General features: G+C 42.9%; 1 protein-coding gene and 1 long non-coding RNA gene across 3 annotated transcripts in view; one reads left to right on the forward strand and one right to left on the reverse strand.

Moving 5' to 3' along the window:
* The window catches only part of LOC138880470 (uncharacterized), a 30,761-nt gene extending 14,152 nt beyond the window's left edge, over positions 1–16,609 (reverse strand). For both annotated transcript variants that reach the window (XR_011403160.1, XR_011403158.1), the window contains exon 1: positions 16,517–16,609. This is a non-coding gene — a long non-coding RNA (uncharacterized lncRNA). The remainder of the gene's footprint in view (positions 1–16,516) is intronic.
* A 309-nt stretch (positions 16,610–16,918) lies between these two features.
* LOC104232923 (exportin-2) lies at positions 16,919–23,404 on the forward strand. Its single transcript, XM_009786203.2, has 2 exons — positions 16,919–19,990; positions 22,903–23,404. The coding sequence occupies exon 1, from the start codon at positions 17,046–17,048 to the stop codon at positions 19,971–19,973; it is 2,928 nt and encodes a 975-aa protein (XP_009784505.1). The 5' UTR covers positions 16,919–17,045; the 3' UTR covers positions 19,974–19,990; positions 22,903–23,404.
* The last annotated feature ends 1,251 nt before the right edge of the window (positions 23,405–24,655 follow it).

The raw sequence follows: 24,655 nt of genomic DNA on the forward strand, positions 1-24,655 counted from the left end.
CATTATAGGCATAGCCGTATCTAGCGGGGTTTCCTTTACTACATTCCAACTTCGGGGAGCCGCCTATGATTGGTAGCGCACATATGAGTTAGACAGTCCAGACGAGACTGCTTCAGTGACTTGGACCCAGTTCTTAGATATGTTCCTGAGAGAGATTGTTCCCCAGAACCTCAGGGACGCATGGCGCGCAGAATTTGAATATTTGCGCTAGGGTGCTATGACAGTTTCAGAGTATGCCATCCGTTACACCAGATTGGCCAGGCATGCATCGGCCTTGGTTACTACAGTCCGTGAGAGAGTTCGTCGGTTCATTAAGGGTATTATCCCACCCATCAGATCTAGCATGGCTCGAGAGTTGGAGATGGACATTCCTTATCTGCTGGTAGTGAGCATTGCTAGGAGGATCGAGGGTATGCTCGCTAGGGAGCGAGAGGAGAGAGAGGCCAAGAGGTCTCGAGAGTCGGGCAACTACTCTGGTGCCCGTACCCCAGCAGCAGGTCGACATGGTAGGGGTTATATGAGTCGCCTCGTTCATTCAGCTCTTCCAGCAGCGAGCAGTGCTCCAGCTCCTCCTAGACCTCAGGAGCGTTACTATGCACCTCCGGTTTCTAGCGCGCCCCTGCGCGGGGTGCTATCAGATGCCAGTCCAGCAGACCTGGCCCTAGCCAGTCACAGCCACCACATCCTCCTAGAGCTTGTTTAGAGTGTGGTGATACACGTAATATGGTTAGGGACTGCCCCAGACTTGGTAGGGGTGCATCTTCATAGACTTCTCAGCCACAGCGTGCTCAGCAGAGTTCTCAGGCCATGATCACGGCTCCAGTTGCTACCCCATCTTCCCAGCCAGCAAGGGGCGGAGGTCGTGGAAATACAGGTCGCCCTCGAGGGAAAGGCCAGGCCAGATATTATGCCATTCCTTCTCGTACCGAGGCTGTTGCCTCCGATTCTGTCATTATAGGTATTATTCTGGTTTGTCACAGAGATGCATCGGTTCTATTCGATCTAGGATCCACTTATTCTTACGTGCCTTCTTATTTTGCTCCACATTTGGGTTTAGCCCGAGATTCTTTGAGTTCTTCTGTTTATATTTCTACTATTGTGGGAGATTCTCTTGTTGTGGACCGCATTTATCGGTCTTGTTTGGTTACTATACGTGGTTTTGAGACCAGAGCAGACTTATTGTTACTCAGTATGGTGGATTTCGATATTATCTTGGGCATGGACTGGTTGTCGCCCCATTATGCTATTCTTGATTGTCATGCCAAGACCGTGACGCTGGCTATGCCAGGTATTCCGCGTGTTGAGTGGAGTGGTACGTCAGATCACACTCCCAGAAGAGTTATCTCTTTCCTTAAAGCTTAGCGTAAGGTTGAGAAGGGGTGTGTTGCATATTTAGCTTATGTGAGAGATGTCAGTGTTGATACCTCTTCTGTTGATTCAGTCCTAGTGGTACGGGATTATCCCGATGTGTTTCCAGCTGATCTTCTGGGCATGCCGCCCGATAGAGATATTGATTTTGCCATTGATTTGTTGCCGGGCACTCAGTCCATTTCCATTCCTCCGTACCATATAGCTCCTCCTGAGTTGAAGGAGTTGAAAGATCAGTTATAGGAATTGCTTGATAAGGGTTTTATTCGACCCAGTGTTTCACCGTGGGGGGCTCCTGTCTTTTTTATGAAGAAAAAAGATGGTTCTATGTGTATGTGTATCGATTATCGCCAGTTGAACAAGGTTACAGTTAAGGCCGTTATCCTCTGCCTCGTATTGATGACCTATTTGACCAGTTTCAGGGCACACAGGTGTTTTCTAAGATTGATTTGCACTCAAGTTACCATCAGTTGAAGATTCAGGAGCTAGACATCACGAAGACTGCCTTCAGGACTCGGTATAGTCATTACGAGTTCCTTGTTATGTCATTTGGGCTGACTAATGCCCCAGCAGCTTTTATGCATTTGATGCACAGTGTGTTCAGGCCATATCTCGACTTGTTCGTCATTGTTTTCATAGATGATATTCTTGTTTACTCTCGGAGTCGGGAAGATCATGAGCAACACCTGAGGACAGTGCTTCAGACCCTGAGGGAGAAGAAGTCATATGCAAAATTCTCAAAATGTGAGTTTTGGTTGGATTCTGTGGCATTCTTAGGCCACGTGGTATCGAGTGAGGGCATTCGGGTGGATCCGAAGAAGGTAGAGGCCGTGCAGAGTTGGCCTAGGCCATCCTCAGATACACAGATACGTAGTTTCCTTGACTTGGCGGGTTATTACCGTCATTTTGTGGAGGGGTTTTCATCGATAGCAACCCCTATGACTAGATTGACCCAGAAGGGAGCTCCATTTCAGTGGACAGAGGAGTGTGAGGCGAGTTTTCAGAATCTCAAGACAGCTTTGACTACAGCCCCTATTTTGATATTGCCTACTGGTTCAGGGTCCTATACAGTTTATTGTGATGCCTCACGGGTTGGCCTTGGAGCGGTGTTTATGTAGGACGGTAGGGTGATTGCCTACGCATCCAGACAGTTAAAGATACATGAAAAGAATTACCCTTTCCATGACCTTGAGTTAGTTGCTATTGTTCATGCCTTGAAGATCCGACATTATTATTTGTACGGTGTGCCTTGTGAGATTTATACTGACCATCAGAGTTTGCAGCACTTGTTCAAGCAAAAGGATCTAAATTTGCACCAGAGGAGGTGGTTAGAGTTGCTGAAGTATTATGATATTACTATTCTGTATCATCTGGGCAAGGCCAATGTGGTGGCGGATGCCTTGAGTCACCGGGCGGAGATTTTGGGAAGTTTGGCATATTTACCAGCTTCAGAGAGGCCTATGGCGATGTATGTTCAAGCCTTAGTCAGTTAGTTTTTGAGATTGGACCTTTCGGAGCCCAGTATGATGACCCTCATTTACTGGTCCTCAAGGACATGGTTAAGCACGGTGATGCCAGAGATGTGACCATTGGAGATGATGGGGTATTGAGGATGCAGGGCCGGATTTGTGTGCCCAATGTTGATGGGCTTCGAGAGCTTATTTTAGCAGAGGCCCATAGTTCGCGGTATTCCATCCATCCGGGTGCCGCGAAGATGTATCAGGATTTGAGACAGCAATATTGGTGGAGGCGGAAGAAGAAGGATATAGTTGGATATGTAGCTAGATGCCTCAACTATCAGCAGGTGAAGTATGAGCACCAGAGACCAGGTGGGTTTCTTCAACAGATAGATATTCCGGAGTGGAAAAGGGAGAGGATCACTATGGGTTTTGTAGTTGGTCTCCCTCGGACCGCGAAGAAGTTCGATGCCATTTGGGTGATTATGGATCGGCTGACCAAGTCCGCTTATTTTATCCCTGTGTGTACTACTTATTCATCGCAGCGGTTGGCGGAGATTTATATCCGAGAGATTGTTCGTCTGCATGGTATTCCAGTTTATATTATTTCAGACAGAGGTACTCAGTTTACATCACAGTTCTGGGGGGTCGTTCAACTGGAGTTGGGTACTCGAGTGGAGTTGAGCACAGCATTTCACCCCTAGACGGACGGACAGTCCGAGCGCACTATTTAGATTCTTGAGGATATGCTCCGTGCGTGTGTGATTGAGTTTGGAGGGTCTTGGGATCAGTTCTTGCCATTGGCGGAGTTTGCTTACAACAACAGTTATTAGTCCAACATTCAGATGGCACCGTATGAGGCTTTATATAGTAAGAGGTGCAGATCTTCGGTGGGCTGGTTTGAACCGGGTGAGGCCAGGCTATTGGGCACAGAGTTGGTTCAGGATGCATTGGAGAAGGTCAAGGTGATTCAGGATAGACTCTGTACAGCCCAGTCCAGACAGAAGAGCTACGCAGACAAGAAGGTTCGTGATGTGTCATATATGGTCGAAGAGCGGGTTATGCTTCGGGTTTCGCCTATGAAGGGCGTCATGAGGTTTGGAAAGAAAGAAAAGTTGAGTCCGAGGTTTATTGACCCTTTTGAGATTTTGAAGCGAGTTGGGGAGGTTGGTTATGAGCTTGCCTTACCTCCCAGTTTTTCCAGGGTTCATCCGGTATTTCATATTTCGATGCTCCGGAGGTATCACGGTGATCCGTCGCACGTGTTGGATTTCAGTTCAATCCAGTTGGACAAGGATCTATCCTATGTTGAGGAGACAGTGGCTATATTGGACATATAGGTCAGAAAGTTGAGATTAAAGAACATCACTTCAGTAAAGGTTCAGTGGCGGGGTCAGCCGGCTGAGGAGGCGACTTGGGAGACCGAGCGGGATATGCGCAGCCGATACCCTTATCTTTTCACTACTTCAGGTATGTTCTCTATGCTCGTTCAAGGGCGAACGAATGTTTAAGTGTAGGAGGATGTGATGACCCGGCCGGTCGTCTTAAGAATTAACGCCCCGATCCCCTATTAACTGCTTCCCCTAAGTTTATTTGATCTATTTTGTTTTGTCGGGACGTTCGGTGTTGGGTTTCGGAGAGTTTTGGGACATTTAGTCCCTAAATGAGAGCTTAAGTGTTGGAAAGTGGTCCGTAGTCGAAAAAGCGTGAAGACGACCTCGGAATAGAAATATTATGGTTCCATTAGCTCCGTTAGGTGATTTCGGGATTGGGAGCGTGTTCGGAATGCATTTTGGAAGTCTGTAGCTCATTTAGGCTTGAAATGCCGAAGTTTGAATTTTTGAAGTTTTCGGTACGATAGTGAGTTTTTGATCTGAGAGTCGGAATAAAATTCCGAAAGTTGCAGTAGCTCCGTCATGTCATTTGGGATGTGTGTGTAAAATTTCAGGTCATTCGAACGTGGTTTAGTTAGGTTTTTCATCGAAAGCGTGTTTTGAGAGAATTTGAAGTTCTTAGGCTTAAATCCTTGATTAATTCGAGTTTCCGGCGTTGTTTTAGGTGGTTTAAGGATTGTTACAAGTTTGAATGATGTTATGGGATATGTTCGTAGGCTTGGTTGAGGTCCCGGGGGCCTCAGGTGTGTTTCGGATGCTCAACGGGGAATTTTTGTGTTGAAAAGTGTTGCAAATTTCTATTCAGTTCTGCTGCAGATTTTTCTTCTCTGCGATCGCATCTTCACCTCCGCAATTGCATAGTGAAAATTCCAGAGGGGGCCAAATCCTTCTATGCGATCGCATAACCTGGATCGCGATTGCATAATATTGCCCTTCCCCTTCTTCGCGTTCGCAACTCCCTCTACGCGTTCGCACTGAATAAACTGAGCCGGTGTCTCAGAGCCCAAGTTCTTCTACGCAATCGCAGGACCACGGTTGCGTTTGTATAGACCTGTTTCTTTCTCTTCTGCGATCGCAGGCCCTTCTCTGCTTTCGCATGGGCTATTTTCTGGGCCTTTATAAACAATTCAAAACCGAGGGTTTGCCATTTTTATCAAAACACAAGCTTGGGAGATCGGATTTGGGAGAAATTTCGAAGGTTTTTCAAGGGCATCTACTGGGTAAAAATTCTCTACACCCTTATGCTTAAAACCCACTAATCTAATCGTGAATTCATCCTTAATTTTGGATTTTTGAATAAAAAATGGGGAAAACTTCATAGGCCAAACTATTGAGTTTTGAGTGGGTGTTTGACCTCTGATTTAGGAAATTTTTATATGGTTAGACTCGTGAGAGTACGAGGGTTCTGAAAATGTGAAAATTATCCGATTTCGAGACGTTGCCTTGTGGGGCGTTTTGGTCATTTTACCTAATTTAGCGTCTTATCTTTGAATTAAATAGTAGAATCAGTTGCTTGAGATGTTATTTACGATATGTAATTGAATTGAATAGATTTGGGCCATTTGGAGTCGGATACTCGTGGCAAAAGTGTGATTTCGAGTTGATTTTGGATCCGGTTCGAGGTAAGTGGCTTGTCTAACCTTGTGTGGAGGACCTTTCCCCTTAGGATATGATATTTGGTAATTGAATGCCTTGTACGTGAGGTGACGAGTGCGTACTTGAGCTAATTGTTGAAAATCCAGTTTTTACTTAAGATATTGAGACTGAGTTTCTTTCGTATTTGCTTTATTCTACTTGCAATTATAATCTGTGTTAGATTAGAAAAGTATGTTTAGTTGATTTAAATTGCCTATTTGCTTAAGTTGTCTTGATTGTACTACGTGAAGCATGTTAGGCTAGTACTACCTGTTGCTTGTCTTTTTGTACTTCACTTCTGAATATCTTCTGGTTGTGGTTGCGCATTTGTATTGGGACTACGGATGTGGGATTCCGGTAGCTCCCCTCCTTATTTGTTTACCTTGGGACTACGGGTTAGATTCCCGGTAGATTCCCCTGCACTTTTACTTTGGGACTACGGGTTAGATTCCCGGTAGATCCCCCTGCACATTGATAGTTGGACTACGGGACGGTATTCCGGGAAATCCTTCGGATATACTTATATGATGGACTACGGGACGGTATCCCGAGAGCTCCTCAAACAATTGATGAAATGGACTATAGGACGGTATCCTGGGAGATCCTTGTTATTGGTACTGATATTGAGCTGATTTACTCTGTGTTACCTTATTCTCTGCCGTCACGAATGTTCTGGGTGAACTGGGGTCGTGACAAGTTGGTATCAGAGCTCTAGGTTCATAAGAGTCACGAAACATAGGCTGGTTTATTAGAGTCTCGTTGATCGGTATGGAGACATCCGTACTTATCTACGAGAGGCTATGTAACTGTTAGGAAAAATCTTCACTTCAATTGATTTCCTTGTCGTGCGATATTTTTGACATCACCATTCTAAGCTTCTGTCTTCTATTCTCTCACAGATGGTGAGGACACGTGCTGCTCGGGATGATCAGGCACCCGCGCCCTCTATTATAGCCGTTAGAGGCAGGGGCCGGGGTAGAGGCCGTGGACGCGCACGTGGTACAGCCAGAGCACCTACGCGAGCTGCCGCTAAGGTACCGCCAGCAGATCTAGCCAGAGTTCAGGCACCTGACACGCCTACTGCCACTACTACTCCAGCCCTTCAGAAGACGTTAGCTCAGTTCATGTCTATGTACACCACTCTGGCTCAGGCAGGGTTTCTTCCCCTTATTGCAGCCACATCCCAGGCTGGGGGAGGAGCACAGACTCTCGCCGCCCGTACTCCCGAGCAGCGAGTGCATGTTGAGAAGGTCCTAGAGATCATTCTTGTTCCGCCTGTAGTGCCAGTTCAGCCCGTGGATGGGGTAGCTACTTCTGAGGACGAGCAGCGGAGGTTAGAGAGGTTCAAGAAGTATGATCCTCCGGTATTTAGTGGGCTAGCATCAGATGATGCCTTAGAGTTTCTAGAGGAGTGCCACCGTATTCTTCGCACTATGGGCATAGCCGGATCTAGCGGGGTTTCCTTTACTACCTTCCAGCTTCGGGGAGCCCCCTATGATTGGTGGCGCACATATGAGTTAGACAGTCCAGACAAGGCTGCTTCACAGACTTAGACCCAGTTCTCAGATATGTTCCTGAGAGAGTTTGTTCCCTAGAGCCTCAGGGATGCATGGCGCGCAGAGTTTGAGCATTTGCGCCATGGTGCTATGACAGTTTTAGAGCATGCCATCCGTTACACCAGATATGCCAGGCATGCACCGGCCTTGGTTGCTACAGTCCATGAGAGAGTTTGCCGGTTCATTGAGGGTCTTATCCTACCCATCAGATCTAGCATGGCTCGAGAGTTGAAGATGGACATTCCTTATCAGTAGGTAGTGAGCATTGCTAAGAGGATCAAGGGTATGCTCGCTAGGGAGCGAGAGGAGAGAGAGGCCAAGAGGTCTCGAGAGTCGGGAAACTACTCTGGTGCCCGTACCCCAGCAGCAGGTAGACATGGTAGGGGTTATATGGGTCACCCCAGTCATTCAGCTCTTTCAGCAGCCAGCAGTGCTCCAGCTCCTCCTAGACCTCAGGAGCATTACTATGCACCTCCGGTTTCTAGCGCGCCTCCTACGCGGGGTGCTATCAGAGGCCAGTCCAGCAGACCTGGCCCTAGCTAGTCACAGCCACCACGTCCTCCTAGAGCTTGTTTCGAGTGTGGTGATACACGTCACATGGTTAGGGACTACCCCAAACTTGGTAGGGGTGCATCTTCACAGACTTCTCAGCTACAACGTGCTCAGCAGAGTTCTCAGCCCATGATCACGGCTCCAGCTGCTACCCTATCTGCCTAGCCAACTAGGGGCGGAGGTCGGAGAGGTAGAGGTCGCCCTCGAGGGGGAGTCCAGGCCAGATATTATGCCATTCCTGCTCTTACCGAGGCTGTTGCCTCCGATTCAGTCATTACAGGTATTATACTGGTTTGTCACAGAGATGCATCGGTTCTATTCGATCCAGGCTCCATTTATTCTTATGTGTCTTCTTATTTTGCTCCGTATTTGGGTGTAGCTCGAGATTCTTTAAGTTCTCCTGTTTATGTTTCTACTCTTGTGGGAGATTCTCTTGTTGTGGACTGTGTTTATCGGTCGTGTTTGGTTACTATACGTGGTTTTGAGACCAGAGCGGATTTATTGTTACTCAGTATGGTGGATTTCGATATTATCTTGGGCATGGACTGGTTGTCGCCCCATTATGCTATTCTTGATTGTCACGCCAAGACCGTGACGCTGGCTATGCCAGGTATTCCGCATGTTGAGTGGAGTGGTACCTTAGATCACACTCCCAGTAGAGTTACCTCTTTCCTTAAAGCTCAGTGTATGGTTGAGAAGGGGTGTGCCGCGTATTTAGCTTATGTGAGAGATGTCAGTATTGATACCCCTTCTGTTGATTCAGTCCCAGTGGTACGGGATTATCCCGATGTGTTTCCAGCTGATATTCTGGGCATGCCGCCCAATAGAGATATTGATTTTGGCATTGATTTGTTGCCGGGCACTCAGCCCATTTCCATTCCTCGGTACCGTATGGCTCCTCCTGAGTTGAAGGAGTTGAAAGATCAGTTACAAAAACTTCTTGATAAGGGTTTTATTCGACCTAGTGTTTCACCGTGGGGTGCTCCTGTCTTGTTTGTGAAGAAAAAGGATGGTTCTATGCGTATGTGTATCGATTATCGCCAGTTGAACAAGGTTACAGTTAAGACCGTTATCCTCTGCCTCGTATTGATGATCTATTTGACCAGTTTCAGGGCACACAGGTGTTTTCTAAGATTGATTTGCACTCAAGTTACCATCAGTTGAAGATTCAGGAGCTAGACATCACGAAGACTGCCTTCAGGACTCGGTATAGTCATTACGAGTTCCTTGTTATGTCATTTGGGCTGACCAATGCCCCAGCAGCTTTTATGCATTTGATGCACAGTGTGTTCAGGCCATATCTCGACTCGTTCGTCATTGTTTTCATAGATGATATTCTTGTTTACTCCCGGAGTCGGGAATATCATGAGCAGCACCTGAGGATAGTGCTTCAGACCCTGAGGGAGAAAAGGTTATATGCAAAATTCTAAAAATGTGAGTTTTGGTTGGATTCTGTGGCATTCTTAGGCCACGTGGTATCGAGTGAGGGCATTCGGGTGGATCCGAAGAAGGTGGAGGCCGTGCAGAGTTGGCCTAGGCCGTCCTCAGCTACAGAGATTCGTAGTTTCCTTGGCTTGGCGGGTTATTACCGTCGTTTTGTGGAGGGGTTTTCGTCGATTGCAGCCCCTATGACTTGATTGATCCAGAAGGGAGCTCCATTTCAGTGGATAGATGAGTGTGAGGTGAGCTTTCAGAAGCTCAAGACAGCTTTGACTACAGCCCCTATTTTGATATTGCCTACTGGTTTGGGGTCCTATACAGTTTATTGTGATGCCTCACGGGTTGGCCTTGGAGCGGTGTTGATGTAGGACGGTAGGGTGATTGCCTACGCATCCAGACAGTTGAAGATACATGAGAAGAATTACCATGTCCATGACCTTGAGTTAGCTGTTATTGTTCATGCCTTGAAGATCTGGCATCATTATTTGTACGGTGTGCCTTGTGAGATTTATACTGACCATCGGAATTTGCAGCACTTGTTCAAGCAAAAGGATCTAAATTTGCGCCAGAGGAGGTGGTTAGAGTTGCTGAAAAGGATTATGATATTACTATTCTGTATCATCCGGGCAAGGTCAATGTGGTAGCGGATGCCTTGAGTCGTCGGGCAGAGAGTTTGGGGAGTTTGGCATATTTACCAGCTTCAGAGAGGCCTATGGCGATGGATGTTCAGGCCTTAGCCAGTCAATTTGTGAGATTGGACCTTTCGGAGCCCAGTCGGGTCCTAGCTTGCGTGGTTTCTCGGTCTTCCTTATTTGATCGTATCAGGGAGCGGCAGTATGGTTTCTCGGTCTTCCTTATTTGACCCTCATTTACTGGTCCTCAAGGACACGGTTCAGCACGGCGATGCCAGAGATATAACCATTGGAGATGACGGGGTATTGAGGACGCAGGGCCGGATTTGTGTGCCCAATGTTGATGGGCTTCGAGAGTTGATTTTAGTAGAGGCCCATAGTTCGCGGTATTCCATTCATCCGGGTGCCGCGAAGATATATCAGGATTTGAGATAACACTATTGGTGGAGGCACATGAAGAAGGATATAGTTGGATATGTAGCTAGATGCCTCAACTGTCAGCAGGTAAAGTATGAGCACCAGAGACCAGGTGGTTGCTTCAACAGATAGAGATTCCGAAGTGGAAATGGGAGAGGATCACCATGGATTTTGTAGTTGGTCTCCCTCGGACCGCGAAGAAGTTCTATGTCAATTGGGTGATTGTGGATCGGCTAACCAAGTCCGCTCATTTTATCCCTGTGTGTACTACTTATTCATCAAAGCAGTTGGCAAATATTTATACTCGAGAGATCGTTCGTCTGCATGGCATTCTAGTTTCTATTATTTCATTCCAGTTTCTATTATTTTGGACAAAGGTACTCAGTTTACATCACGGTTCGGGGGGGGGCGTTCAGCGGGAGTTGGGTACTCGAGTGGAGTTGAGCACAACATTTCACCCCCACATGGACGGACAGTCCGAGCGCATTATTCAAATTCTTGAGGATATGCCCCGTGCGTGTGTGATTGAGTTTGGAGGGCCTTGGGATCAGTTCTTGCCATTGGCGGAGTTTGCTTATAACAACAGTTATCAGTCCAGTATTCAGATGGCACCATATGAGGCTTTACATGGTAGGAGGTGCAGATCTCCGGTGGGCTGGTTTGAGCCAGGTGAGGCCAGACTATTAGGCACATAGTTGGTTCAGGATGCATTGGAGAAGGTCAAGGTGATTCAGGATAGACTCCGTACAGCCCAGTCCATACAGAAGAGCTACATGGACAGGAAGGTTCGTGATGTGTCATATATGGTCGGAGAGCGGGTTCTGCTTCGGGTTTCGCCTATAAAGGGTGTCATGAGGTTTGGAAAGAAAGGAAAGTTGAGTCCGAGGTTTATTGGACCTTTTGAGATTTTGAGGCGAGTTGGGGAGGTTGCTTATGAGCTTACCTTACCTCCCAGTTTGGCTGGAGTTCATCCGATATTTCATGTTTCGATGCTCCGGAGGTATCACGATGATTCGTCGCACGTGTTGGATTATAGTTCAGTCCAGTTGGACAAGGATCTATCCTATGTTGAGGAGTCAGTGGCTATATTGGACAGGCAGGTCAGAAAGTTGAGATCAAAGAACATCGCTTCAGTAAAGGTTCAGTGGCGGGGCCAGCCGGCCGAGGAGGCGACTTGGGAGACCGAGCGGGATACGAGCAGCCGATACCCTCATCTTTTCACTACTTCATATATGTTTTCTATGCTCGTTCGAGGACGAACAAATGTTTAAGTGTAGGAGGATGTGACGACCCGGCCGGTCGTCTTAAGAATTAATGCCCAGATCCCCTATTAACTGTTTCCCCTAAGTTCATTTCTACTATTTTGTTTTGCCGGGACTTTTAGTGTTGGGTTTCGGAGAGTTTTGGGACACTTAGTCCCTAAATGAGAGCTTAAGTGCTGAAAAGTGGTCCGTAATTAGAACAGTGTAAAGACGACCTCGGAATATAAATCTGATGGTTCTGTTAGCTCCGTTAGGTGATTTCGGGGTTGGGAGCGTGTTCGGAATGCATTTTGGAAGTTCGTAGCTCATTTAGGCTTGAAATGCCGAAGTTTGAATTTTTGAAGTTTCCGGTCCGATAGTGAGTGTTTGACCCAAGAGTTAGAATGGAATTCCAAAAGTTGCAGTATCTTCGTCATGTCATTTGGGATGTGTGTGTAAAATTTCAGGTCATTCGGACGTGGTTTGGTTAGATTTTTGATCGAAAGCGTGTTTTGAGAGAATTTGAAGTTCTTAGGCTTAAATCCTTGATTAATTCGAGTTTTTGGCGTTGTTTTAGGTGGTTTAAGGATTGGTACAAGTTTGAATGATGTTATAGGATATGTTCGTAGGTTTGGTTGAGGTCCTGGGGGCCTCGGGTGTGTTTCGGATGCTCAACGGGGCATTTTTGTGTTGAAAAGTGTTGCAGATTTCTCTTTAGTTTTGCTGCAGATTTTTCCTTCTCTGCGATCACATCTTCACCTCCGCAATCACATAGTGCAAATTCCAGAGGGGGCCAAATCCTTCTATGCGATCGCATAACCTGGATCGCGATCGCATAATATTGCCATTCCCCTTCTTCGCGTTCGCAACTCCCTCTACGCATTCGTACTGAATAAACTGAGTCGGTGTCTCAGAGCCCAAGTTCTTCTACGCGGTCGTAGGACCATGGTTGCGTTCGCATAGACCTGCTTCTTTCTCTTCTGCGATTGCAGGCCCTTCTCTGCGTTCGCATAGGCTATTTTCTGGGCCTTTATAATTTACTCTTCGCGATCGCATTCCTACTCTTGAGATCGCATAGAACAAATCCCTGGGCAGTTATAAACAATTCAAAACCGAGGGTTTGCCATTTTTATCAAAACACAAGCTTGGGAGCTCAAATTTGGGAGAAATTTCGAAGGTTTTTCGAGGGCAACTACTGGGTAATGATTCTCTACTCCCTTATGCTTAAAACCCATTAATCTAATCACGAATTCATCCTTAGTTTCGGATTTTTGAATGAAAAATGGGAAAAACTTCATAGACCAAACTATTGAGTTTTGAGTGGGTGTTTGACCTCCGATTTAGGAGATTTTTATATGGTTAGACTCGTGAGAGTACGAGAGTTCTGAAAATGTGAAAATTATCTGATTCCGAGACGTTGGCCTATGGGGCATTTTGGTTATTTTACCTAATTTCACATCTTATCGTTGAATTAAATAGTAGAATTAGTTGCTTGAGATGTTATTTACGATATGTAATTGAATTGAATAGATTTGGGTCATTTGGAGTCGGATACTCGTGGCAAAAGTGTGATTTCGAGTTGATTTTGGAGCCGGTTCGAGGTAAGTGACTTGTTTAACCTTGTGTGGGGGACCTTTCCCCTTAGGATATGATATTTGGTAATTGAATACCTTGTACATGAGGTGACGAGTGCATACTTGAGCTAATTGTTGAAAATCCGGTTTTTACTTAAGATATTGACATTGAGTTTCTTTCGTATTTGCTTTATTCTACTTGCAATTATAATCTGTGTTAGATTAGAAAAGCATGTTTAGTTGATTTAAATTGCCTATTTGCTTAAGTTGCCTTGACTGTACTACGTGAAGCATGTTAGGCTAGTACTACCTGTTGCTTGTCTTTTTGTACTTCATTTTTGAATATCTTCTGGTTGTGGATGCGCATTTACATTGGGACTACGGATGTGGGATTCCGGTAGCTCCCCCCCTTATTTTTTTACTTTGGGACTACGGGTTAGATTCTCGATAGATCCCCCTGCACTTTTACTTTGGGACTATGGGTTAGATTCCCGGTAGATCCCCCTGCACATTGATAGTTGGACTACGGGACGGTATCCCGGGAGATCCTTCTGATATACATATATGATGGACTACGGGACGGTATCCCAGGAGCTCCTTGGACAGTTGATGAAATGGACTACAGGACGGTATCCTGGGAGATCCTCGTTGTTGGTACTGATATTGAGCTGATTTACTATGTGTTACCTTATTCTCTGCGTGTTATTGTTACTCCGTATAACTTGTCTTGTTATTATATTTTATCTTAGTAGGGCCCTGACCTTCCTCGTCACTACCCGACCGAGGTTAGGCTTGGCACTTATTGAGTACTGTCGTGGTGTACTCATGCCCCTTCTGCGCATGTTTTTCATGTGCATATCCAGGTACTTCCACCCAGGCGTACTATTCCCGAGGCTGAGAGATCTAGCGGAGACTTCAAGGTATATCTGCCGCGTCCGCAGACCAGGAGTCTCTATCTTATTCCAGATTTATTAGATAGCTTTCCTTTCTTACAGTTGATCAGACACTCTGGAGTTAGAGCAGTGTATCACATTTCTATTAACTTGTGTTTCCCGTGAGTTTCCGAGTTTTGGGATGTTGTTATAGATTTTCCATGATGATTGAGTTGTATATGCCGAGCGGCACTTATATACATTTTCTCTTATAGTTTTCAAGCTTAATTATCTATTTTCCGCAAGTTTAATTTGTTTTTCCGCATTATTAGGTTTACCTAGTCGTAGGAACTAGGTGTCGTCACGACATGTTCATGGTGGGTGAACTGGGGTCGTGACATTAGCGTTACCAATTACTGGTTAAAGAAAGATAAAAGTAACAAAAAGAAGCAGTTTATGTGAATATCTTAATGGATCCAAGATCTAGGTCAAAAATTCGACGGATGATAACTTGGATCTCGTAAATTAGTCAAAGCTGAAGCATGTGTGTTACGAGAACTCATAATATCAATAGATATTGGTAGCATCACCTGTTAACAAAGGAAAATCTAGCAATAACACATAAATGAAAGATACCATCCTTAATCTAACAGTCTCGTCAACTCTAACCCCAATCGGTTCCGCAAACTAAAATAGTTTCGTCAACTCTAACAGGTCTGGGTTCAAAGTACCAAGAGCAACCAACATAGCCCAATGGGTAATTCATTATATATTGCTTGAAATGCCAGAATCAGCAAAATCGCAACATGGGAAGATGAAATAGAGATGATAGAGAGGCAGAAGAAGGCGATGAACAGATAGCAAGAAGTGGCCAATGATACGTGTCTACTCAGTTGCAGGGTTAAAGCCACGTTGCAAAGGGGGAGAATGATTAGGCTTACTGTTATAGTACCAAGTGTTAGGAAAGTGAAAGTAAACATAGCTTTTTAAGTTAGTGGGTATTTGAGTTAATATCTGGACATTTGCATTCTGCATACCTCTTTTGCTTTGGTATGAAGATTTGCACACTTTTCATAATAGCATTGATAGTTCAATATTCTAACTTTTGCAGCTTCACTGCTCTGAGAAGTAGTAGGTTAACTGGTCAAGGTGAGATAATAAAGTGTAAGATACAATAAAGTTTTTTTGAGTTTTTTTGCATCAAGCTTCAGTAGATTATGCAATTAAATTTTTACGTGGTCTAAGATTAAATGGCTTCATAAAAAAGGATAGTCAGAGTACATTGCATCCATTATTTCTACCAGAGTGACCTGGATTTGGTATAAGTGTACCTGTTTTAAATACTCAAAACTAAGTGTTGCTCGAGAGGTAGAGTGATATGCTGCGTGGTGGACTATTCAGTTGCATAATGAAAGACACGTATACGATACAAAAGTAAAATTAAAACACTGCAAAAACACACAATTTCTTTGTACTTTGTTTCTCCGATCTCCATAGGCCCTCTGAGAATTGTGTGTTCTTGCTCTTAAGGTTGTGTGTTCTAGCTACATGTTTGTTCCTCTTTTAAATGTTTTTCTTAGACTAAGTGTAAGTTACCTATCTAATATCGAATCCAATTCTGATAGTAAGTATTTAAATCATTCGACAACTAAATCAACAGAATTAGTAGGCAGCTATTCAAAATTCCACCTACTTTTTATACCGAAACTACTACTTGTTCTATTAATACAGTTATAAAGAAAAAGCATTAGCAGATAGATATTACAACATATGGATTTCTTTCTCCTTTTAAAACATAAAGAGCTATTAGAAAAGGCAACTGGAAATGAATATGAGGCAGGGTATTTAGTGCACTTTTAGACTTCACTACTCTCCTATATGCTTTACATGGACCACATAAATTAGGCAGCTGGTATTTGGTGTAAAAAACAGAAATTCAAGCAAGTAAAGAAACTGAATTTGTTTTCTTGATTTCAATTCATCTCCGAAAAACAAAAAATTTCCCAATTTCATCCATCGAAACCTTAACTCGAAAATCTGTAATTAATTCACTCTGTTTTCATAAATTTAAAACAAAAAAGAAAGAAGAAACATATAGAAAACAATAAAATTTCCCAAATTCATCCATCAAAACCCTAGCTCGAGAATTTTCGATTCTTCTGTAGGTTAATTGATTTAGTTCAAGAGATTTGAGAGAGAAAGTAGGAAAATTCAGCACAAATCACAGGTACAAACACAACTCACAGCCCAACAAATGCCAAAACCAAAGAGAATGGATTAAAAGCTAGAAACTAAGGAGTAAAGCTGATACAGAGCAATAATCGAGCAAAATAACTTTGAATCAAATTCAAATCTGAAATTCAGAAAGAAATTTTTACTTGATTTCGAACTGGTCTTGTGATGGATCGCTTCTCTGATGCTTTTTCTTGTGTCTGCTTTGCTAAGGGATACATACATTGAAAGAGAAGAAAAGATACATGTGGTAATAGCCAGAAATGTACACATATATCTGGGGAGAGCACAAAAAGGCACGTATATAGCTAATGATAAATGACTTAAATGCCCTCAAACTTATTTAAAAAGATTCCAAGCCGACGTGTCGAAAGTCTTCTTCTAAAGAAGAGAAAATTTGCATTTGCTATACAATTTCATATTTCCAAAAAGGAAATGGCACTAAGCCCAGGCCCATTAAAGTAGACAGCCAGCTTAAATTCCAAATTCCCCCTAGTCCCTCCTTCACTCAGTTGTTCAAATTCCTCTCGCTCAGCCATTCGCAAATCCATCGCTCGAAAAAGGTACTCTTCAATCTCCATATTTCAATTCCAAAAAACCCTAGTTGCATTCATATGCTATACCTATATCTATAGATTACAAGTTTTTCAATTTACTCTTCCGTAAAACCCTAGAATGGAGTGGAACCCCGAAACCCTACAATTTCTGTCCCAATGCTTCCTTAATACGCTGTCTCCGTTACCGGAGCCACGCCGTCGAGCTGAAGCGGCACTTGCCGAGGCCTCTGAGAGATCTAACTATGGCCTCGCCGTCCTTCAGCTCGTAGCTGAGCCTTCTGTTGATGAGCAGATTCGTCATGCTGCTGCTGTTAACTTTAAAAATCATCTCAAGGCCCGTTGGGCTCCATCTCCTCCTAAAGAACCAAATGTTCCATCCTTAACCCCAATTTCAAACGCTGAAAAGGAGCTTATTAAGAGTTTGATTGTTTCTCTTATGCTTAAGTTGTCACCCAAGATACAGTCTCAGCTCAGCGAAGCATTGGCCGTGATTGGTAAGCATGATTTCCCGTTACAGTGGCCCACTTTGTTGCCTGAGCTTGTTGCCAACCTTGTTAGTTTGACACAAGCTAATGATTATGTTTCTGTTAATGGTGTTTTAGCTACGATTAATTCTTTGTTTAAGAAGTTTCGATATCAGTTTAAGACCAATGAGTTGCTTGTCGATTTGAAAGAATGTCTTGATAAGTTTGCGAAGCCACTTTTGGAACTGTTTAAAAGAACAGTGAATGTAATCGATCAAGCTGTGGGGTCTGGGGCTGCAGATGCAGCGACTCTGAAACTGTACGTAGAGTCTCAGAGGTTGTGCTGTAGGATATTTTATTCGTTGAATTTTCAGGAGTTGCCTGAGTTCTTTGAGGACCATATGGATGAGTGGATGATTGAGTTTAAGAAGTATCTCACTGTGAAGTACCCCGTGCTTGAGGACAGTGGGAATGATGGTCTTGCTGTTGTCGATGGCCTGCGTGCTGCAGTGTGTGAAAATATTGGTCTTTATATGGAGAAGGAGGAGGAACTGTTCCAAAAGTATTTAAGCGGGTTTGTGGAGGCTGTATGGAGTCTTCTTGTGGTTTCATCTGCATCTTCTAGCAGGGAACGGCTAACTGTTACTGCAATCAAGTTCTTAACCACTGTTAGTACAAGTGTTCATCATGCTCTCTTTGAAAGAGATGACATTTTGGAACAGATTTGTCAGAGTATTGTTATTCCCAATGTGATGTTGAGGGATGAGGATGAGGAGTTGTTTGAAATGAACTATATTGAGTTTATTAGAAGGGATATGGAAGGGAGTGATCTTGACACGAGGAGGAGGATTGCATGTGAACTGCTCAAGGGCATTGCCATGCATTACAAAGTCAAGGTCACGGAGAAGGTTTCCCTTCAAATAAAAAATTGTTTGGCCTTGTTTGCTCAGAATCCAGAAGCAAATTGGAAATATAAGGATTGCGCTATCTATTTGGTCGTCTCCCTTGCAACTAAAAAGGCAGGTGGTAGTACAGTCTCAACTGATCTTATAGATGTTGAGAACTTTTTTGGTTCAGTTATTGTACCAGAGCTGCAAAGTAGGGATGTGAATGCTTTTCCAATGTTGAAGGCAGGTGCATTGAAGTTCTTTACTATGTTTAGAAATCAGCTGCCAAAGGATGTTGCAATGGCATTGCTTCCAGATGTTGTGCGTTTCCTTGCTGCAGAGTCCAATGTGGTTCATTCTTATGCTGCGAGTTGCATTGAGAAACTCTTGCTCGTCAAAGATGAAGGGACACGACCAAGATATACAGCCACAGATATTAGTCCCTTTTTGCTTGTGTTGATGTCGAACCTTTTCAGTGCCTTGGAGAAGCCAGAATCCGAGGAGAATCAATATATAATGAAGTGTATCATGCGAGTGCTTGGAGTTGCTGAAATTTCTCGTGATGTTGCTTCAGCTTGCATAACTGGTCTGACAAATGTTCTCAACAGAGTCTGCCCGAACCCAAAAAATCCTATCTTCAACCATTATCTCTTTGAATCAGTTGCTGTTCTTATTAGGAGAGCCTGTGAGGGGGATCCTACTCTCATATCTGCTTTTGAAGGAAGCCTTTTCCCTAGCCTCCAGATGATCTTAGCTAATGATGTGAGCGAGTTCTTCCCTTATGCATTCCAACTGTTGTCCCAGCTTGTTGAGTTGAATAGACCTCCTGTTCCTCAGCACTACGTGCAGATCTTTGAGATTCTCCTTTTACCTGAGTCATGGAAAAAGTCGGCAAATGTTCCTGCTCTTGTTCGCTTGCTCCAAGCATTCCTTCGTAAGGCACCCCATGAGCTTAACCAACAGGGCAGACTGTCTAATGTTCTGGGTATTTTCAATACACTTATTTCATCTCCCAGCACAGATGAACAGGGGTTTTATGTGCTCAACACAGTTATTGAAAACCTTGGGTATGATGTGATATCACCTTTTGTCGGCCACATTTGGGTTTCACTTTTTAATCGGCTGCAGCATGGCAGAACAGTGAAGTTTATGAAGAATCTTGTGATATTTATGTCTCTTTTCTTGGTCAAGCATGGGTTACAAAATCTTGTGGTTTCGATGAATGCTGTTCAGAAGGATGTCTTCCATACAATTGTGGAGCAATTTTGGGTACCTAACCTCAAGTTAATCACAGGATCAGTTGAACTCAAGCTGACTTCAGTTGCTTCAACTAAACTAATATGTGAATCTTCAACATTATTGGATTCCAAGGTTCGGGGCAAAATGCTTGACAGTATTGTTACTCTACTCTCTAGGCCAGAGGAAGAGAGACTGTCGGAGGAGCCAGACGTTCCAGACTTTGGGGAGACTGTGGGTTATAATGCAACTTTTGTCCATCTTTATAATGCTGGGAAGAAAGAAGAGGATCCTTTGAAGGAAGTGAATGATCCAAAGCAATATTTGGTGGCTTCCATGGCAAATCATGCTTCTAGTTCCCCTGGGATGTATCCACAACTTATTAGGGAAAATCTTGAGGCAGCAAATCAAGCAGCACTTCTTCAGCTCTGCAGCTCCTATAATCTTTCAATTGTTTGAGAGCAATCTGGGTGGTGGTATGCCTTCTTCTTGGTGCTTTTTTGTCCCGTTTAATTGTCATTTGATGTTGTCCAATCGATACTTCTCATTTTTAAGGATTAATCTTAATGGTGGTGTTTGGAGTTTTTGTGTTTACATCTTTGATTAAATGACTCATTGAAAAGAAGATTCATTGAATCTGTCTTAGAATCCTGTGTTCAGGTTATCAGCAATTATTTTTCTCACTGCTCTACTTGAAGGAAGATAACAACAACAACAACAACGACCCAGTATAATCCCACAAGTGGGGCCTGGGGAGGGTAATATGTACGCAGATCTTACCCCTACCCCGAAGGGTAGAGAGGCTGTTTCCAGGAGACCCTCGGCTCAAAAAAGCAATAGGAGATGATATATTAGTACCATAAAAATGCATAATAAAAATAACAACAATATAATACGAAATACGAAATAGATGGCTGGTATAGCACAACTAGAAGGTAAAGCCCTGCATCAATAGACGACCAATGACATTCCTAGTCTAACTCCTAACTGGATAGTCTCACTCTATTGTGCTGTAGAAATATTCACACTCTCCCTAAACCTACAACCTTAATGCTCGACCTCCATAATTCCCTATCAAGGGACTTGAAGGAAGATAAATTGATAGAATAGTTATGCTTGCAGATATTACCTAATTAATTATTTTAGGTGATAATAGAGTTGCTTGAGTTAACAATCGTTTTATTTTTTTTCTTTTTCCTACTGTGCGGTTAGTTTGACTATAACGAACGACTGTTTATTGAATTGTAGAGTCTGGTCATTTTATCACATTAAGCATGGTAAAAGTAGGACAGCTTAACTTTTTTTTGGTTTAGCTGCATTTATTGTGGTGGGAATTGTGATAGTTTAGTGCGCCAAGTTGCTTATATCAGATATCCTGATGTTTAATATGTGTGCTTCGTAAGTGGCTGCTTCCTGCTCATTGAAGTTAGTTTGCAGTTCGAGGTTCTTTATGCGATTTTTTAGGCTGCCAAGCCTTTTTGCGACAGTTTTTGCTTATGATAAATTTTAGCTTAATCACGAACCCGGCTCAAAGTGTAGGAAAGAGTCGGTCTACGTTACATATGCTGATGAACATATGCTTTGTTCAGCCCCCAGTCCCTTGGCTTAACAGAAAGATTATACAGTGCAGGATGCACATCACGACTTTGAACCTGTGCTGGTGAACTAGGTCTAGTATTCAAATGGAGAATGGCAGGGCAGAGGAGCCCACCCATTATTCACCAAGTTCCAAAGCTAGAAACAATGTATTTATTGGTTATTAAGAAAAAAAGAGGCCTTTGTTCAGAAAAAAAAGAGGCCTTTGTTCAGAAAAAAAGAGTTGTCTGATGGAGATCTGTGACAACAACAACGACGACCCAGTAAAATCCCACTAGTGGGGTCTGGGGAGGGTAGTATTTACGCAGACCTTACTCCTACCCCGAAGGAGTAGAGAGGCTGTTCCGAAAGACCCTCGGCTCAAGAAGACAAAAAGAGACAATATTAGTACCACCGTAGAAATCATAGGAAAAATAACAACATGAAAACCAGAAGATAGATGGAAAGCAAAAGCGATAGCCAGTAACTAGACCCAGCACGATGAGAAACGAAAGAGTAGTAACATACAACATTACCACTAGCTATCTTAGACAAAACCCCTACCAAACTAGTCTCACAAAGGCACGAAGTAAGGTAAGACTCAATTACCTCCTAACCTACAACCCTAATACTCGACCTCCACAGCTTTCTATCAAGGGCCTTGTCCTCGGAAATCTAAAGCCTTGCCATTTCCTGCCTGATCACCTCTCCCCAATACTTCTTAGGACGCCCTCTACCTTTTCTCGTGCAATCTATATTCATTGGTTCCTGTCTCATAATGTTATACTTGAAGGCATGTTGTAATATGGCTCAAGCTGCTGATACAGACACGTTCAAGGATGTTGTCACCATCGCAGACTGACCCTTTTTATGCCTCGGTTTATTTTTGTCCTTTTGTTTCAAAGAACGTTCCCAGTTTGCTTCTCGTGTTTGCATGTTTGTTGTCCTTCTACCTTCTGCATTCTATCTCTCAGTTTTCACATTCCTCTCTTTTCCTCTATCGGTGGAGCATTCTTAGTTAGAAACGGCCATGCTTTCTCCAGCCTTGGTTTTGCCTCTTATTTACCTGTTTGTATGTGTCAGATGAATTTTATTGTCTTTTATGAAATCAGAAATTTCAAGATTTATGATCTTTGCATTTGGCATTTGCGTGATTTACTGACTGAACTTGTTTTGGAACTTCCTTGCATAACATGTCTCATGATGCATTGGCATCTGCATATCCTGGCATTACTTCGACTTCATATTATTTGGGTTTCTTGTGTGTTGGAACATTTCCTACGTTTATCAGCCCCGAAAAGAAAAACCAACTACAGCTATGAATATTGTTCAATGAAATGTCTCGGGTTTAGGGCAGATAATGTGTCTCTGCCCCTTTTTGTTAAAGGATGCACCATTGATGAGCGTATATTAAGTAAAATGTCTTGACTTGGCGCGGAGTAACTCGAATCTATATCTCTATTATCTATTAGGCACTTGGCAATATGATGGTCAAACTCAGTTCTGTGCTTGTATCTTTGTTTGTCATCACTTCATTATGTTGCATGAACTCATGCTTAAGAAAAGGGAAGTGGGTCACGCATCCATTTTTACCATTGTTCTTGAAATTTGTTGCATGGTCGATTTTGTTATCTCTTGTTTTGTTTCTTTCTTTAACTCTGCCATGGACTAGGACTTCACTTATTAAGGTCTTAAATCTGTTGTTTGACCTCTGTTTTCTCATTTCAATATACCTTTGGATCTGCTTTATCCACAGAGTGCCTTTCAACTTATATGCCTTTTATGTTATTTTTATATGCCTGATTTTTCGCAGGTTGAACTCTCAGGATCTGTCATCAAGAAGACGTGTTTGTGGGTGCTCCGGAATTTGGTTCTTCCCTCCTTGCACTTCTCTTTTTATGTTGCTTATGGATCTGATGAAGCATGTAACTCTTATGGGTCTGATAGGGTGATGCGAACTGTTGATCTAGTTTGCAAGTCATCTTTTTCTGTTGTGGAGTTTGCACTGTGCGTCCAGCTTTCCTTATTTCATCTTCCTGTCGCCAGTGGCAGTAGCCTCTATTGCCTCTACATTTCCGACTGAGAAAGGTTTAGTTTTTGTGGAGTTATATATGTGATTCTTAGTCTTGAGGGGTCAAGGGTTTGCTTCATCAAGGATTTTGATGTGTATGTGGTCAAGAAAAAATAGAAATGGTCAAACACCTAAAATTTTCAAGGTTGAGTTGTTGTCATGGTCATTTTTCTATTTCGTGCTTGTTAAACTGTGTTCACTGCTTCTACGGTGGAATATAATCATTGCGACATCTGGTGTATCAGATTCAGGATAGCTTTTTTATATGTTTTTCTCCCCTTTTTGAATTTTATTTCAAGTTCATCTGGATTAGTGTATAATTAGCAGAACTAGAAGATTGGATAGCTATCAGTATGTGAGGTTATTATAGCACGTTATGAAAGGAAAATTATAGTTTCGATGTAGAATTTCAAAATACCAAAAAAGGAGGAGCAAACAAATCGTTGTCTTTTATTCTGGATCAAATCGTTGTCTTTTATTGTGGTGTAAATTTTATCTCATCGGCCCTTCGTTTTGTAAGTTTTGACAAATACCATCCCTAACATGTGTGGTAAATCTTTTATACTACTATAATTTTGTACATCTTATGATTCTCTTTATTGTGTTTTACTCTTTTAGTATAATACACGTCGCTTTAGATTTTTAAGAATAAAACACAATTCAAACACGAGAATTTCATAAATATATGTTTGAAATAGCCGTCCAAACATAAGTTGTTTTCCAGAAAACTCGAATAAAAAACATTTCTAAAATTTTCTCGAAAAGACGTTCCCAGAAAATTATCGGGAACGCCACCCAAGTAATGAAGTGAGGACCAGTTTTTGACCTTTGTTGGGGTTCCATTGGCTTTTAATATGTACAAGAATTTGGTAAAATGGCCTCTCCAAATAAATATTTTCCACCAAGGTCTTTCATAAGTTAATTGATCATAACACTCGTAACTTTGACTTGGGAATTCCCAATGCATATATTTCTTTTTCATTTTTATAACTTAAAGCGTTTCTCTACTTTCCCACATATCTTGAGTCAGGTGTTTTTTTATATATATGGGTATGGCACAGTATAATATTTCCACACGCGGGGTGTGGGTGGGGTGGGTGGGTGGGTGCGTGGGTGGGTGTTCTCTTTCTAACATCATGCTAATGGCATGCATGCGCCATAGTCCGACATAAAATACTAAAGGGGTGGTTTATTCACAGACTAATCGTATTTTTTATTATAATTCAAATATTAACATACAGAGAAGCACTCATAACTAATAAATATAGACATACATACATATATAAATACAAACGCATATTATACCGTAAGGGGTCGTTTGGTAGGATGCATTAGATAAAATAATATTTGCATTAGCTTTGTGTATTAATAATACCCTGTTTGGTAGATATTTTGAACCTATGCATTAGTTATGCAAGCATTAGTTATACATCCTATTTGGTATTATCCTATGCATAACTAATGCATAGAAAACCATGGTATTAGCAATGCAGTG

Source organism: Nicotiana sylvestris, chromosome 1, assembly GCF_000393655.2.
Source record: "Nicotiana sylvestris chromosome 1, ASM39365v2, whole genome shotgun sequence".
Taxonomy (NCBI): domain Eukaryota; kingdom Viridiplantae; phylum Streptophyta; class Magnoliopsida; order Solanales; family Solanaceae; genus Nicotiana; species Nicotiana sylvestris.